The 17,544-nt window shown below is 36.9% G+C and overlaps 1 protein-coding gene across 15 annotated transcripts in view; it reads left to right on the top strand.

Moving 5' to 3' along the window:
• Window positions 1–17,544, top strand: part of plekha6 (pleckstrin homology domain containing A6) — a 94,284-nt gene that overhangs the window by 49,243 nt on the left and 27,497 nt on the right. For 13 of the 15 annotated variants that reach the window (XM_089125119.1, XM_089125120.1, XM_089125118.1 and 10 more), the window contains 4 exons: window positions 859–991; window positions 2,514–2,618; window positions 2,788–2,860; window positions 12,041–12,141. In XM_089125119.1, coding sequence (XP_088981245.1) covers window positions 875–991; window positions 2,514–2,618; window positions 2,788–2,860; window positions 12,041–12,141 — 396 coding nt within the window. In that variant the 5' untranslated portion in view covers window positions 859–874. Of the gene's footprint in view, window positions 1–858; window positions 992–2,513; window positions 2,619–2,787; window positions 2,861–11,577; window positions 11,947–12,040; window positions 12,142–12,473; window positions 12,563–17,544 lie in introns of those variants that run through there. The other 2 variants (XM_089125125.1, XM_089125128.1) reach the window with 2 other exon arrangements.

Here is a 17,544-nt window from a genome sequence, read left to right as displayed (position 1 = left end):
CTTGTTCTCCTCTGGATCAATATAATGAGTCGAGAGCCAATAGCACATTAATAAGAGGCCATGCCATTAAAGCTGAGATCCAGCCAGGATTTAATTTTATTAATTTCCATTTACGAAGCAGGAAGCTGCTTGAACATTACCGCTGTTTGCAACGGTAGCTAAATAAAGCCAGATAATTAGCACAAAGATGTTTGTATCGTGCCCTAATGTAGTAATTGTTACTGTCGTGTGTGTGTGTTTTCCCACTTTGCGCTAATGATTGTGTGTGTTTTTATGTCCTTATTTGATTTATATGTGCATGCTCTGTTCCATATGTGTTTATGTAATGTTCTTTGCTTCAGAGGCTCATAATGACTTGCGTATGGCTATAAACTGACTGCGGATGTTAGCATGCACTTCAGTGAGCTTTCCAAGATGGAAGCTTCAGCCACCGGGCAGCTCTAGGGGATTGTAAATTAATCTTGCTGGTCGGTAGATCGAAGGCTGTTGGAGAGGACCTGGGCGGCCCAGTAAGGAGATCAATACGATTGACCCGAGACTACAGGCCTGCATCCACCAACTCTTTCTCTCTTTCTTCCCTCTACTCGCCACTCCAATCACATTCTTTGTGAACCATCGCCTGTTTTTAAACTGCAACCTCAGGGGTGCGGCCTTACGATGGTGCCAGTTGGGAATAAAAATAGCTGCTCCCAAATGCCTGTGTGCTTCCTTCCCATAATCCCTCAGTTTTCCACCAGTTTGAGAGTATTAGTTTGAAAATGATTTCTCTGCATTGGTGCGTTGAACGCCGGCAGATGAGAAGTTTGTTACGCGATCAAAGGCTGAGATGGTTCAATGGCTTTGTGTGTGTGCTCACAGGAGCTCTGATTCGGAAATGAACGGCAAGGCGGGTGGCAGGGGGCCCGTGAACAAAGCCAACGAAGCAAACAGCAACACCAACAATATCACCATGGTTTCTGAGATGCCCCCGGACTCCCAAAACCACACACGGGTCAGTACAGCTGCTATAGATGAACTAGTTTCTAGAAAAAGAATAGGAATCAAAACGATATTTATTTTTATGATTAAATATGAGTTTTAAAACAAATATTATATTTTTTATGTTGTTTTATTATTATATTACTTTATATTATATTTTATGTCATTTTTATTATATGGTATATTAATTATGAAGATGCAAAGAGACAATTTTATTTTAACATGTTATAACAAACAAGTCTTTATTTTAATATTATTTAATATGTTATTATAAAATTTTTGAATTAGGACATTCAGGACAATTAGGACAATTAAATTAGCTTTTTTATGTGCTTTAATAATTTTTATTAGTTTTTTAATGTCTCTGAGATTAGCTTTAATTCTTTATTTCAATTTTAGTTTTAGAAATTTTAGTTCTTGAACTTAAACTTAAATGAAATTTGCCTTAGCATCTTACTAAAATAAAAATAAAAAGTTTATATTTATTTAATTTTACTTTGGTTGCACTTTATTTTACAGTGCATGCACTTCAATTGTACTTACAGTGTAGTTAGTTACCCAAGAAAGTACTGTAGTAACTACAAACTTTTGCTGATAATTTACTCACCCCCATGTCATCCAAGATATCCATGTCATTCTTTCTTCATTTGAAAAGAAATTAAGGTTTTTGATGAAAACAATCCAGGATTTTTCTCCATAGAATGCACTTTACTGGTAACCAAACGGTTCAAGGTCCAAAAGACAGTTTCAGTGCAAACTGCAAACTGTTCAAAGGGCTTTAAATGATTTCAGACACTGAATAAGGGTCTTATCAAGCAAAAAAAAATTATAAGCTCAAATGGTCGCCTTGCTCTGTTTTGTGATGTGAGTTCGTGACTCACCTATTCAAACTTTCCCGAGTCAACTCATTCATTTCGTTCGTTGAATGAACCAAATGACACGAAAAAAGATTTGTTCATTTTGATGAACGAGTTCGAACAGGAGAGTCATGAACGCGCATCACAGAACAGAGCTAGGCGAGCATTTGAGCTTATAAAACTTAATCATTTTTTTTTTAAAATGAGTGATCGTTTCACTTGATAAGACCCTTATTCATCGTCTGTAATCGTTTAAAGCCCTTTGAACAGTTTGAAGTCCATTATATGGAGAAAAATGCTGGACTGTTTTCATCAAAAACCTTAATTTCTTTTCGACTGAAGAAAGAATAACATGGATATCTTGGATGATATGGGGGTGAGTAAATTATCAGCAATTTTTTTTTTTTAAAAAAATGAACTACTCCTTTAAGGTTCGGTTTAGCGGTAGGTTCAGGGTTACTACTTAGTTATTAGTCCTTACTACAATGAGTAAAAAGTATGTTCATGCGAAACAGGACTGTAGCATAAAATGCTACCTTTATTTTTTGGTTAACAATGGTCTGGTTGCTGTGGATGTCTTTCCATTGTAATTCATTCATACTGTCATTCATAACCCAGATTGTGTACGTTTGCCGTTGGTGTTATTGTTTTAACACTCCTCTGTGACTCTCCCACCAGGGCACGCGCACACCCAAGAGAACCGCCACATTTGGGAAGCGTTCCAACTCTATGCGGCGCAACCCCAATGCTGAGGTTGCCCGGCAGGGTTGGCTTCACAAGCAGGTACTGTTGCTCATCCTTAAACCTCACCATCATCCACACAGACACAAACAAACACGCTCTCACAGCCTAAAGCCATAACTCTATAATCCATACTTAAGCCACTCTCTTCAAAAACGTGATGCAGTTTCAAGGCCTTGATTTTTATTTTTTATTTTTTTCTGTGATGCAGGCAAGCAGTGGTGTGAAACAGTGGAACAAGCGCTGGTTTGTGCTGACAGATCGATGTCTTTTCTACTATAAAGGTAAGTTGTGTATGTAAATGCTGGTTCATGCATAAGTTAAGGTCTCGTGAATTTGGTTAAACATTTTAGTGAGCTCCCCAGAGGCTCAAAAGTTGTATTTAAATGGATTTTTTAAAACCCGTTTTATAAAACATTATTTGAATTTGTCCCATGGCATTGTTTCAGCAAACAGGCTGTGTGCTGCCAGTAGCGAAGAAGAGAAGTATAAAAGTAAATCTATAATGACAGTCTAGCACGAAACAGTATGAAGCCTCTATGAAGGCCTTAGAAAACTGTATTAACTATGTTGTGTCAACAGAAAAAGTACCATAGTATATATTTGGAAGCACTGTAAATCAATGGTATTTTTTTAGGAAACCGTAAAATAGCATAGAAGTAGTACCGTTCAAAAATTTGGGGTCATAAAAGTGAAATTAACACTTTTATTCAGGGTTATTCAAGGGTTATTTCAACCAAAAATGTATTTTCATTTCAATTTTGGTTTTAGAAATTGTAGTAGTTGAACTTAAAAAACTTCCCTTATAAATAAATAAATAGAGGATTTCTATAAATAGAGGATTTCATGTTTAGACATGTTTGTTTTGTTGTGTGTTATCTCGCATGAACTTGCTTGTGATGTTGCCTTGACAACCAAACTGGCTGATGTTGTCATGGTTTTACATACTGTAAACCTAAAGCATCCAACTTGTGGGTTCCTTCCAACCGAGGCATATACAAGACATTAGTAATTATCTTTAATTTGCTTTGGGGTAATTACATGTTTTTATATGACATTTCAATTTGCACATTATATTCAGCTACTTGTCCCCATATTGGAAAGAAAGTAATGAAGTGTAGCTGGATTTTTAAAGAGTGTGGAATGTTGGGGATTAAGGAAATAGGTTTTACATGAAGCCTAAAATGATTTTAAATGTTCACATAAATATACATAACGTGTTAATTAAAATACACTGAGTTAAATTGTAAAATCTAGCGCACTGAACATTTTTCTGTTTAAGCATCCCGGCATTTGCTCAACCAGCTGTGTGAGTTTGGGATGTGATTTTTCCACTGCCTATCTGTTTTTTTTTTTTTGACCAATGGAAGACATTTTTGCAATTCAGTTTGGTGCAAGAATGTCACGTTACAAAATTAAGTGTTACGCAAATTTGTAGCGAGCTGTTCCCACACTATTCCCACACATCAATCACGCACTCTCAGAAAGCGGCGTGTGTGATCTTGCGTGACGAGAATATATGACCGTCTCCTTTAGACCAGCCGTGAAGGTCAGTCACAGCTCATGCGTGGAGAATCAACATCACCCAGAAGCATTGTGGGATAGAGGAGGGTGTTAAGACATTTGGGATGAAGCTTCGCCCAGATGTTCCTTCATGTTCTCCTCTCATCTTTTTTTGCTCAGTTCTTTAGACACTGGTCACATTTGGGGTTTCAAACCTTTCAGACTTAATTTATAAAATAGAAATTAATCGTAAATGGAAATTAATTATTTTTGGGTTTGCAAGATACTGTAACTCTTCAAACCTCTCTGTCACCTAAGCCCCACCCACATTTTAATGGTTCAATTTAGACTCCATAGGCTGTTAGTGTTCTCTCTAAAATGAGTGGGTTTGCATTAGACACATCAGCATATGAGTGGTTGCCTGCAGTTGTGGATAATGCACATCAGCTGACCTCATGTCCAGCATCTGTCCAGGTCCCTTCCCTCTAGCCGCAACAACACACTGCCTCACTGCTATTTTATCCAGTAAAAACATTCTCATTTGCTTATATACACTTCAGAGAATGTCTTGAATTGGGTATCTTTGAGGGGTTTTTTAATGCATGAACCTCAATTTTTTTTTTTTTTTTTACACATTTGCCAAATTAGGATACTTTTATGCTACTTTAGCATGTTTTTCCAAATCTTAGAGCTTCATTCTCCATTAATTGTAATTGCATGGAAAAGAATGACCGCATTATATCTACTTTTGTGTTCTATGGAATAAGGAAGTCTTCTGAAAGGAAGGAAGACAAGTAAATTATTAAATATTTTGAGTGAATTATTCCTTTAAGGTCATTTAATGTGTATATGATATTCTTCTTTCAGCCGAACACAATCAGATTTATTTTATTGAATAATATACTGGCTCTTCCCCAGCTTTTTAATGGCATTGAATAGGGCCCGTGTTTTTTTTAAAAATGTATAAACTATAATCACTGGCTTCCGGCAATGGCCATACGCACGTTGGATTACTTTTATGATGGATGGATGTGATTTTTGGAGCTTCAGAAACTTGAGCACTATTCAATGCCATTACAAACCTGAGAGCCAGGATATTATTGAATATTGTATAACTCTGATTGTGTTCGGCTAAAATAAGAAAGTCATATACACCCAGGATGGCTTGAGGATAAGTCAATTATGGGATCATTTTAATTTTTGGGTGAAATCTTTCCAGTAAATTTATCTTCAGAATATTTAGACAATTTTATTTGAAAACAAGACAAAAATCCTGAAGAAAATGTATTTTTCATTGCACTCCTTTTGAACACTCTTTTTTCTTTGCATATTTTCCTCTGTGTCCCTCATTGCTTTTCTAAAGTGATTTAAAATCCACATACTTTACTGTCTGGGAATATCAGTGATGTCAGTGATTTGTCTTCATATTAGCTAAAGAATGCTCCATCCTTAAGAAGAATATAAATCAAAACATTAAGTTATGTAATCATTGTGGGGTTTTTCTCCGCATCTTATTATGTCATTTTATGGCAATATACTCTTGTCAGTGATTCATTGTGCATTGTTTTAAAAGCAGCATTGATGGTCCTACTATTCAGACACATAGTTTTGATTTTAGACCCATTGACAATTTCTATGTGTTTATGTGTGCACCTGACCTCTGACCTTAGTTGACAGTGATACTGTCTGAGCTAATGCACATATGAGTCTCTCGACGTCTCCAAACATGTCAGACTTCCTGTAAAGTTCACTCTTCACTTGCTGTCAGTGTTGTTCTTAGTTGGTTCTCAGTTTTCAGACACTGGCTTCTTGTTGCTGTGTATTTGAACACTTGCGTGCTGTGTCAGAAACAAACTTGTTCTGTGAGAGTGTATTTGCCAATCATCCGTGTAAAAACAGCAAGGTTTTCTTGCACCGTGTTTGCTCAGAAGCCTCATGCTAATTGAAAGTGACGGGGCAGGTGCCAAAATGGATTTAAAATTCAACTTTGAAAAATGTATTGAAATGATATTTAAAAATGCATGATTATTGGCTGTCATATTTTGTGTATTTTTATGCAGCTAATGTAAAGGATAGTTTACCCAACCAGGAAAAAATATTTTCTTAAATTGGTTTTCTTCATCCAAACTATGGAAATCATTGGGGTCTTATGTTGTTTTGGACCCCATTGACTTTAATTTTATGGATGAAAACAATCGAAACATTCTTCAAAATATATTTTGTGGTCCACAGAAGTAAGTCATGCAGGTTTGGACGTAAACGATGACAGTTTGTAAACAATTTTCATTTTTGGATGTAATTAGGGATTTGAACAAATTCCATGCCAAACTAAACTGTACCACTAGACCTAGATGTCTTTTCCCTTTCACAAATATCCTCTGAAGATCATTCCTCTCCTTGAAGACTTCCTCGTCCCTTTAGTCTTCCAGGCCTGTGTTATGTGTACCTTACTCTCTTCATACAAGCATCCTCCTTTGACAGGACTCCCAAGCATTTGATCTCAGGTTTTCTGAAGGGAGTGTAGACGCTAGACGTCCTCTTGGCTCTGCTCGGGTACGCATGTCATATGGTTTGTTTGGGCTAGAATAAGCAAAGCTTTAAAGGCTGTTGTCTTCTGCCACAAAGCCTATAGAGGATAAAGCTGTCCACACACATCCAGCCTCCTGTAATTTTATAAGTGGATTCACACGTGCTTTCTGATCAGAGACTGTGTTTGGTGATTGATTGATTAATCCCTGCTGATCAGATGAGCAAACCCTGATTTCTCACTGGCCCCTGTGATGCCTATTTGTTGTGTAAATTTGAGACCCATTAGAGCTCCATTACTCTATCACATTAGATCATAAAAATGTTCCCAGCTCAGGCTGCAATTTAATCATAAACTTGAAGAACATCTGTGCATGCGTCTACCCTGAGGAGCAGGTCTACAGTAATGGTTCTTGGCTGGTTCAAGCTTTCTGTGTGGAGCAGGTTTAATTATATCGGCGAATGCAGCAAGGCCTGTGGGGCTAAGGCTGCATGATTCAACCCTGTTGACTTTGCCCATGTCTCTGTGGCTAATTACTTCACACTGCCTCTCCATTACCCTCATATACTGAAGGCAACATCAAAATGTAAAAAGTCCCCCTGTAGTCAGTAGTGTATCCCTTAAAACTTCTCTTTGATCACCAAAATGACATATTTAAACTTTTTTCATTAAAAAAAAAAAATCCATGCCTTTAAATAGCATGAATGTAATTCTACACTCTTGCCTCATTTAGTATACGCAGTTCTATGAATATGCAATTACCCCGCCTCCAATCATTCACACCAGCTCAGGGATCCACACGTTGATGTGATTGGTTTCAAGGTAGTTTGTGACGTCAGAAACACCAGCGATTTCAAACTGCATTTTGGTTCACTACATTTTTAAGCAGAAAATTTTCAGCAATGGTGTAGAAACATTAAAAACACCACAGATATATAAATAACATTAAAAGCTTGATTATACACTACTCTTCAAAAGTTTGGTGTCAATAAGATTTTTTTTTGTTTTTTTTTGTGAATAAATATATTTCTTTTTCAGCTTTGTCATCACAGGAATAAAGTAAAATTATTACTAATTAATATATTTTTTTGATCAAATAAATGGAGCCTTAGGGATAATAAGAAGCTTATTTAAAAAAACATTAAGAAATCTTACTGGCCCCAAACTATAGGTAATGTTTATTTTTTTTTTCCATTCTGGGAATTGTGTTGTTAGCTTGTAAAACTAAAAACTAAAACTAAAAAATCCAAGATGGCTGATGAGCTGAGATAAATGAATAATTGCATTGATTATGAATAATGTTGAATATCATCAATAACAAGTTTGTTACTCTGTAATTTAATTTAAATGTAATTTATGATTTTTTTTTTTGTTTTACCCGTTGGTTGATTATATTTTATTTTACCCGTTGGTTATATAATATAGTTATTACTGTAACATGTTGTTAGTTAGCTTAGCAACATGCTAACTATTGAAATGAATTGAGTCTTCAATTAATTTTTAAGTCTTCTTGCCAATGTAGTGAGCAAGGAAGTGCATTCTACGGTGACCGAGAGAGCTCAACGCGCTGCAACTGAACCAAACGCATGCAAATAGAAAAAAACAACAACATCTTCATCAGTTTCACAACACAACCAAATACAGAAACGTGCTGCCAAATATGTTTCATGGTGAACCAAATAAGTGACAAACCCGACTGGGACATGCTTATTGCTCGTGAGCTTCCCTATACCCTACTCCCTTTGAAGGGCAGACAGCAGAGTCCTTAAAGTTGGACTTTGGAGGGAGCAGGGCACTATAGTGTGCCATTATGTAGCCATGTGAAACGCACTTGATGTAGGGAGCAACAAAAGACGATGTAATTTCCTCATTATTTTTACATTTACATTTATTCATTTAGCTGACGCTTTTATCCAAAGAGACTTTCAATTGCCATATATGTCAGAGGTCGCACGCCTCTGGAGCAACCAGGGGTTAAGTGTGTTGCTCAGGGACACATTGGTGTCTCACAGTGTATTCAAACCTGGGCCTCTCGCACCAAAGGCATGTGCCTTACCCACTGCGCCATCACCACCACCATTTTCACCTAGGATGTTCCCATGACAACGCAGCACATTGTCCATCAACTGAAGAGCTGGTCTTACCACAGAAATATAATGCTGTTAACATAACGGTTGCAAGTACATTTATTTTTACTTTTACTTCAGTAAATGTGCGTTATATATCTGTGTCTCAACTTTAAAGCTTTGGACCCCACTTTACCTAAAATTTCTTATAACTGTAACTGATGTATAGATAAATATATATTTCCGTCATGTTCTTCTTCTTTTTTATTTATTTATTTTAGTTTTCAGCTCATTGTTCTTTTCTCATTTTTATTCTGATGACATTGGACATATTGTTAATACATTTTGTACATTGAAGTTGTATGTCATAAAAAAATGTGATTTCTGTATGTTTTGCAAAATTAAATAAATAAAGTAGAACTTTAAGCTGTAAGCACCAGCACGTCCACACGTTCCAGCCGGGTCCGTCATTTATTTGGTTCCCCGGGAAACATTTCGGTTGTGGTCTGTATTTTGCAGTGCATTTCTGTATTTGGTGCTGTTGTGAGTATCCGTTTATGCGTTTATTTTTATTTGCATGTGTTTTTTGTCTTTTGTGTGTTATGTTTTCTTCAGTTGCAGCGCATTGAGCTCTCTCGGCCACCGTAGCAATCATATATATATATATATATATATATATATATATATATTCTTGATGGAACTATAGAACTATTACTACTTTTGTCCTCTCTGTCTGCAGAAATCTGATATTAGATGCAAGGTCAAAGCGATATTCATGTTTCAGTATGCCGGCAAACATAATGCCACTTGCATTGTAATAAACTTTGCAACTACTTTACACAAAGACCATTGTATATTCAAAAATGTAACGCGTAACAACATAAGTCAGTGAGAGTCACTGCCAGAGGCATAACAAACACACTCCAGGAACACCAGGAAGTTTCTTTCCTTCTTTGATTGGCTCACTGGGGTAAGATGGTCATTTATTTAAAAATCACAATCAGCAACGCTCAGAAACTGGCTGTGTCCCATACGTCTCCACGGCTGCCCTTAATATCTTGGCGACGGCACTGTGTTTAGAGGCACAACACCCTACGTCCTCTTATCACCCCGCATCCCTCTACCCAACTGTGCTGTGCAAAAGAGTTGTGTGACAGAGCAATTTAATGCCTCAATTGGTATTCTGAACATGGGGGAACATTGAAAAATGGCTCTCTGTTGTTGTCACTGCAGATATAAGAGCTGTACAGTATGCCAGATAACAAGAAGAGAACTTGGATGAAATGATTGTTTACCCCTTAAAGGGATTGTTCACCAAAATATGGACATTTTGTCAGGACTTACCCTCAAAACCGCTATGAGTTGTCCACCATGAAATGTCACCAGAATAATTCTAGTTTTTTCTATGGAATATTTCAGAATATATTATAAATGATTTATCTGTGAATATCATTATTCTTTTCAAAGGTCATATGACTTTTTAATCTTTATTAATCAATCTATCAATCTAATCAAGATTCACTCAATACACACAATAGGGAGGAAAATACTATTGCAACTTCATGTGTTTGATGCCGACTTTTAGGTGCGCTCATGTTAGTGGAATTGTCTGTGCCAAAAAGCATCATTATCCATTTTTCATCCAAATCTGCATTGACAACTTCAACCTGTTGCAAAATCTTTCACTCCTCAAAATCCCCAAATAACTGGATTTTGCATTCGAAAATCCACCAAACAGTAAATGCGACTGCACCTTTTGTCATGGCTTTTAATATAAACTGTTTAAAAAGAGAAATATGGATCTTCTCAAACCTTATTTCCTGACAAACAACAGATTCTGAGAGAATTTGTAAATTAGTATTGTTACATAAATCAAGACTCACCCCAATGTAAATATTGTCTCGGCTTTTGTATTGGCATCTACCTGCCATTATGTAGTCAGTGATTTTATGTGTGATTAATATGTAATTTTACACAAGAACTGTTACACAAAATATGGGCTGACATATCAAAGTAAACAAAAGCATGTCAAAGCTTTGGACAGTTAATATGTGTTTCACAGTTTCAGAGTGATAAAAATAGGTGACTACCAAAAAAATCTTCTTTTATAGTGATCTAAAAATACATTGTCAGACAGTAAGACTTGAATATATCTTATGTTTCTCACTTATTTTTACATCATGTTCTTGTTTTAAACAAACTTTTCTTTAGATTTATGCTTGACACAAGTTATAGCAATATGCCAACAGGGTAAGCAAAATATAATTTATTCCCTGACATATTTAGACATTTTACTGGAAAATAAGACACAAATGCTACAGTATAGGGGATGAATCATTAAAGTAAGGATAGATGACAACTATGCAGACAACTAGTTTTCAGGATTGTAGAGGACTAAGGCTAATAAATTAAAGAATCAACCAATGAAAAAACCTCACATCTAAACTCACAAATTTTGGAGAGTGGCATTTCTTGTCAATCTCTGTAATGATCACAACCCTGACAGACAGGTTTAGATTGTGTTTGTTGTTGTTGTCGTTATGTAACCATCATTTATACAGTGTTCATATTTCATGTGTCATGTCTTGTTAGGTTTGTCATAGAGATCACATTTTTCCTTATCAGTATATGGTTCTTATTCAGAATTGTTTTGCCGGGCCTTTTTGTTGACGTAATACACTCTGATTGGTTGTTCAGTACAGGTACAGCTGGTCGAGAGCCAGAATACCTGCAGCACTGAGTCACTGAGGGATGATCGCTATCTTTTGCTCGCTCGCTCTCTCTCTCTCTTCTATACAGCACAAACACAATCTTCTTCACCCCTCCTTTTCCTCCACCCCTCCCTCTCTCTCTCATTCACACAAACACGCACACACAGTGCTGTCAGAACACACACACATGCGCGCGGGTGGGTTCACTGCATTTCCCCGGCAGCAGCTCTCAGTACGGGAGATCGAGAGCAAGAACACAGGATCTCCATTGCCCTCCTCGCGGATTAAAATTTAACGATGTCCTCCATTATTTAACCAGCGCGAGCGCTTCTCTCCCAGGCTGTGCACCGCTGCTTGCTTCAGTGTCATTAGCGTTGCTTTGCGCTGGGATAAAAATGGATATCTATTATGGGATTCACCTGCCGTTTACCTGCTTTTCCATTACCGCTGCCTATCATCACCCGTGTAGCGGCACACAACAGAAAGTTGGACTTTTCTGATTTAGAGCAGAATTGTGAATCTAATTTCTCATCAGCTTTTCTTTTTCTTTTTTAAAAATCCAGGTTGGAATGATATAATAGGCCTACAAATGTTTTTATTTTTTGTTTATGTTTGTCTTTGACATATATATATTTTTTTCTTTTTTATTCAATCCAGACGATAAAGAAGAAGGAGTCTTGGGCAGCCTTCCTCTTCTCAGCTTCAAGATTGGACCAGTTCAGGCATTGGACAACATCACCCGCAAGTTTGCCTTTAAGGTTGGTGATCTCTTTGCATTTTTAATAAATGTTTTGAATGCTGTCGGGACAAGGGATGGGAGGGGTGACAGGTAAACATGATATTCGGTGTCAGTGTAGATCACATGATGATAGGAAACTTTAAGCGATGTTTCTGAATTAATCATGATTCAATGACCTGTATCTGTTTTTAGTCAAAACCACGGAATCTATATTTACCCTGATTGCACCCCCACACATGCAGTGGACTTTGCATCTTTGCATGCGTTCCCGAATATGTTTGCACACCATGTGCCAGAAGGACAAACATAATGCCAGATTATATTTTCATCAGGGTCCCAGGCGACTGAGTACATAAACCTTTAGAGCATACATAAATGACAGATCACAGTATTTCTGAGTGTATGCACCCCTGGTTGGACTCTGAGAGAACATTGTTGTGGTGAGTTATCGTAATTTTGTGAATAAGATTGTGGTTAGCCTGTGTGTGAAGCTATATTAGATGCTGGGTAGCATGTGAAGATGTGTTTTGAGCTGTGTTTATAGCATACGGTTGTACTGTAGGTGTGCTCGTTCCACTTGTGGAGAATGTGAGACCGTTATGTGTTTGGTAACTGTGTTTATGTCTCTTGCCTCTGGCTCCACGGGGCCCCTAAGGGCTGGGCTGGAGATGTTCAAGAATCTGATGTCGTGTCTCTGCAGGTTTTGTTAGGTTTCTAGTAAAACTGCTTTGTATGAATTGCACCTGGCTTTTAAACTGACCAATTGGAAATAAGCAAGCAACAAATGTGGCACAGCTGAGGAGTTGATGACCTTTGGCAATACTTTTTTATTTTTTTATAATCAGCAAGGATGAATAAGCTTTGCTTCTGTCGGAGCTGAATTAAGAATAATTTAATTTCTGATTTAAGTTTTGTTAATATAATAATTTTGTTATTCAGTTGTACTCATATATAAATGTAAGTTAAAATTTTGTATTTGATAAATGCTTTAATTATTTTTTAAACATATTTTATTTTGTGCTTATTTGACTTGAATAACTACCATTCAGAAGTTTAGGGTCGGTAAGCAGTTTTTGAAAGAAGCCTAAGAAAAAATTATTTCAATATATATAATACGGTCATATAACAGTCATATAACCGTTTTCTATTTGAATATATTTTAAAAGGTCATTTATTTTTGATGGCAAAGCTGAATTTTCAGCATCATTTCTAATCAGTCTAATCATTCTAATATTCTGATTTGCTGCTCAAGAATTTTATTTTTATTATTATATAATGTTGAAAACAGTTGCGCTGCTTAATATCTTTTCAGGATTCTTTGATTAACAATTTGATTTGATTAATTTGAAAAAGAAATATTTTATAGCATCATTAAAAGTCTTTGTCACTTTTAATAATTTTGTTTATTTACAATATATTATTTGTGTTTAATATAAATAACTAATTTTGTAAATATAAGGACTTAAAGAGATGGTTTTCCCAAAAATGTTGTCGTCATTTACTGAAATTGCAGGTTTGGAACAACATGTGGATCTTTCTTCTGTTGAACCAGACCGTTGACGGCACCCATTGACTTCCATAATATGTATGAAAGTCAATGGCTAACATCAACTGTCTGGTTACCAACATTCTTCAAAATATCTTCTTTGTTTTAATTGTTTCCTTTCGGATATATGTAACATGTCTGTTGTATAATAGTGTTATTATCCATTAAATCATATTTTTTAAGAAGCAGGAGGTTTAACAGTCATTTGACTGTAAGATCACATTTATTTTAAAGCCTTCTTTATTTTTATTTTACGTCACACTTATACTTCTAAAGTTCATCCCCTGTGGAAATGGCAGGTTTAGAAACACCGCCATCACAGCTTAACTAAAACCCATGTCTGCCTATCCACGTGTTTTTGAAAACATATCCAAAGCTGTTCAATCTTCTACAAAAGAGAGACTATTTTATACTCCAGAGATATGTTTGCAGAACAAAGCAAACCAACAGTCAGAGGGATCCAGTAGCCTCTTACAGCTGCACCCGTAGGCAAAGGTGTGTAGTGTTTCTTTTTCATATCACAGAGACCCCTATGGTGTAGTTTCGGTGTGAAGCCACGTCAGCGCAAGATCAGGTTCATTTTTATGGCAGCCATAATAAAAATCATGACACCATCATATATGTCACACTATGTCTCTAAAAAACCTGTGCTAGCTTGGTGTTAATAATTAACCAGAAGATATTGAAATGTGTTTGTCATGTGTGAGAGAGAGAGAGAGAGAAAAGAAGGTGTGTATAGTTGACCATTCTTCATCATGCTCGGTGTCAGTGAATGGTTACATGTATCATGTTGCCTTCACAAAAGAACCTGAAACATGTCCGATGCACTGCATCTTGCCCTGGGTCTTTTTATTCAGACTCTTCTCCTGGAAGTGTTGCCAATTCTTTTATGAAATTCTTCTCCTGTATGCAAGGATCAAAACTGGTGTTTGGTCTTTGTGCACAGGATATTCTTCAGTTTCACATAGGGGAGTTTAATACTCTCTTGCTCTGTGTGGCTTCAGGCTTTACGCGCGCACGCACACACACACGCAAGTATGTGTGTGGACACTTGGATAAACTTTGTGGACAAAACTGACCCCAGAAGTACACTAAAACTGACAAAATTCCATTTAAATTTGGAGTTGGGGCCTGTTCACACCAAGAACGATAACTAACTTTATAGATAATGAGCAATATATTGTCCATGCCAATGGACTGTAATGTGTTTGTTTCTTTAAAAGCTTGTGGATTCTTATTGGCTGCGTCTGAAATCACATACTTGGCTGTCACCTGGAAAAAATATAGTTTAACAATATTGTTCCAAAGATGAACAAAAGTCTTACTGTTTTGAAACGACATGCGGGTGAGTAATTGATGACAATTTTTTTCATTTTTGGGTGAACTAGCCCTTTAAAGGAGAACTCCGGCGCAAAATGAACCTTTGGTCTAATAAAACATTGATACCTAGTCGACTGTTCTCTGAGATTTGTTTTCATGGTAATCGAATGTAAAGAGTTTTATCTCTAAAAACTGTTTAGCTTATAGCGTTAGTATATAGGGCACAGAGTAAGCAACAAGAAATCGCTAGTTAAAACCACTATCAAGGCTCAAAATAGCCCCACACTAACACAGTAGCATAATGAGGGTCCACACATGCAAAACGAAGCATTGAGAACTTTATAAGTGTAGAGACCGTTTAATAAGATACTTTATAAAGACAGTCCACTTCGTGTATACAGGCGGCGCCATCTTTGGAAAACAGTCTCGTCAAGTCGGACCACGAACGACGTGGCAAGTGAGCTGGACTGTATGAAGTTCGTGGTTCGACTTGTCGAGACTGTTTTCCAAAGAAGGTGGCGCCTGTATACACGAAATGGACTGTCTTTATAAAGTATCTTCTTATTAAACAATCTGTACACTTACAAAGTTCTCAATGCTTCGTTTTACATGCAGGGACCTTCATTATGCTACTGTGTCAGTTTGGGGCTATTATGAGCCTTGTTAGTGGTAGAAACTAGCGATTTCTTTTTGCTTACTCTATGCCCTATATACTAGCGTTATAAGCTAAACAGTTCTTAGAGATAAAACTCTTTACATTCGATTATCATGAAAACAAATCTCAGAGAACGGTTGACTAGGTACCAATGTTTTAATTAGACCAAAGGTTCATTTTGTGCAGGAGTTCTCCTTTAACGCTTTGATCTGCAACAGTAATATCAGTAATAACAATTTATTTTAGATTGGTACATAAATGTGCATTTATGTTTGCTAGTATGTTCTCTTTGAAGTAAGTTTTTTTTGTTGTTGTTGTTGTTATACACTCCTGCTCTCTCATTCTTATAGAGCCAGTATAGAGCCGCTGCAATAATAATGAGTGCTGGTTGTGTAACTGCTGTGTGCTTGGAACATTTTTAGCCTAAGATTCATCTTTTCTCTGAGGGATGAACATGAAAGATCAGGAGGTGAGTCTGCCGACTCACGCCATCAGACTTTGAGATGAGAAATCTTATCTGGAGGGAAAAGTCCTCAGTGGCTGAACCACTAGCATGTGGGATGCACACAAAGACAGTTAGTAATAGATTCATTATAGACATATTTTCCTTATAGTAAGGTGGACCATTGAAAACAGGGTTTGCAGCCAATCTGGAAGAGCTAATGATGGCAATTTGGATGAAACCCCCCGTCCTCACCTGTCTCTGCAGTCGGTGTCGACTCTCCTGAGTTCGCTTTGTTCTTCCCCGCAGCCCTGAGCTGGTTACCTTGTCCTAGCGTGCTGGGCTGAGGTGTTTCTCTTATCAGACATGTGAACTCTGTCTGTTTGCAGTGTATGAAGTACACATCAGAGCATTCAGAACAGACACGCACCATCCAGAGAGCGTGTTTGTAAAGTACGTGGTAGACGGAACAAACACACAAGGAGCCATCCAGCCCTGTGTGATGCCTAGTCATTAAAGGTTGCTGCAATCATTCATTTTGCAGATATCCCCCATATTTTTGCTGTTGTTTCAGCTCGTGCTGTTAACTGATTTGTCAACATCACACTACTGCTGTGGCTTTAACCTTCCTGCAATGTTGCATGTGCGCTGGTTCCAGCTGTTTGCCTTCACCCAGCTGTGTTCCCAAGTACAGTACGGTTTATTATTATGATATTATTAGCTTAAAAGAACACTCTCAGGAAAAAAAGGTACAAAAGCTGTCACTTGGACAGTACCCTTCAAAAGGGTTCTAATATGTACCATTTAGGTACTAATATGTACACTTTTGGTGCCAATATGTACCTTTTAGGGGCTAAAATGCACACTTTAGGTACAAAGGTGTACTTAGTGACAGCTTTTGTACCTTTTTTTCTGAGAATGAATGGAAACTTAATTGCAAAATACCTGACAGACTGCATTACTTAATATAGTATACAATCATACATATGAACCAATTACTTTTACACTACTATTTACAATTTACACTACCAGTCAAAAGTTGTGTTGTTCAAATGTTTTAAAAGAAGTCTCTTCTGCTCACCTAGGCTGCATTTATTTGATGAAAAAGTAATATTGTGAAATATTATTGCAATTTAAAACAGCTGTTTTCTATAGTAAAGTGTAATTTATTCCTGTGTTCAAAGCTGAATTAATATGTAATATCATAATATGATGATTTGATGTTCAAGAATCAATTCTCATTGTTTTTAATGTTGAAAACAGTTCTTACCAATCCAAAACTTTTGGCTGGTAGTGTACAGTATATTTATGTGGTTGTTGTCTACTGACATATTTGGTGTTTTGACAACCCTATTTGGTCTCATAGTTTTCTGAAAGCATGTTTGTCTACACTAGCATGTCGACATGTCCCTGCCCCCTGGACTCCAGGATCAGCAAACATAAGGATCAAAAACAAGCC

The sequence above is a fragment of the Pimephales promelas genome, chromosome 21 (genome assembly GCF_988280905.1).
Source record: "Pimephales promelas chromosome 21, fPimPro1.hap1.1, whole genome shotgun sequence".
NCBI classification, from domain to species: Eukaryota; Metazoa; Chordata; class Actinopteri; order Cypriniformes; family Leuciscidae; genus Pimephales; species Pimephales promelas.
The sequence above is the reverse complement of the archived record's forward strand: the minus strand, read 5'-3'. Positions and strand labels throughout refer to the sequence as shown.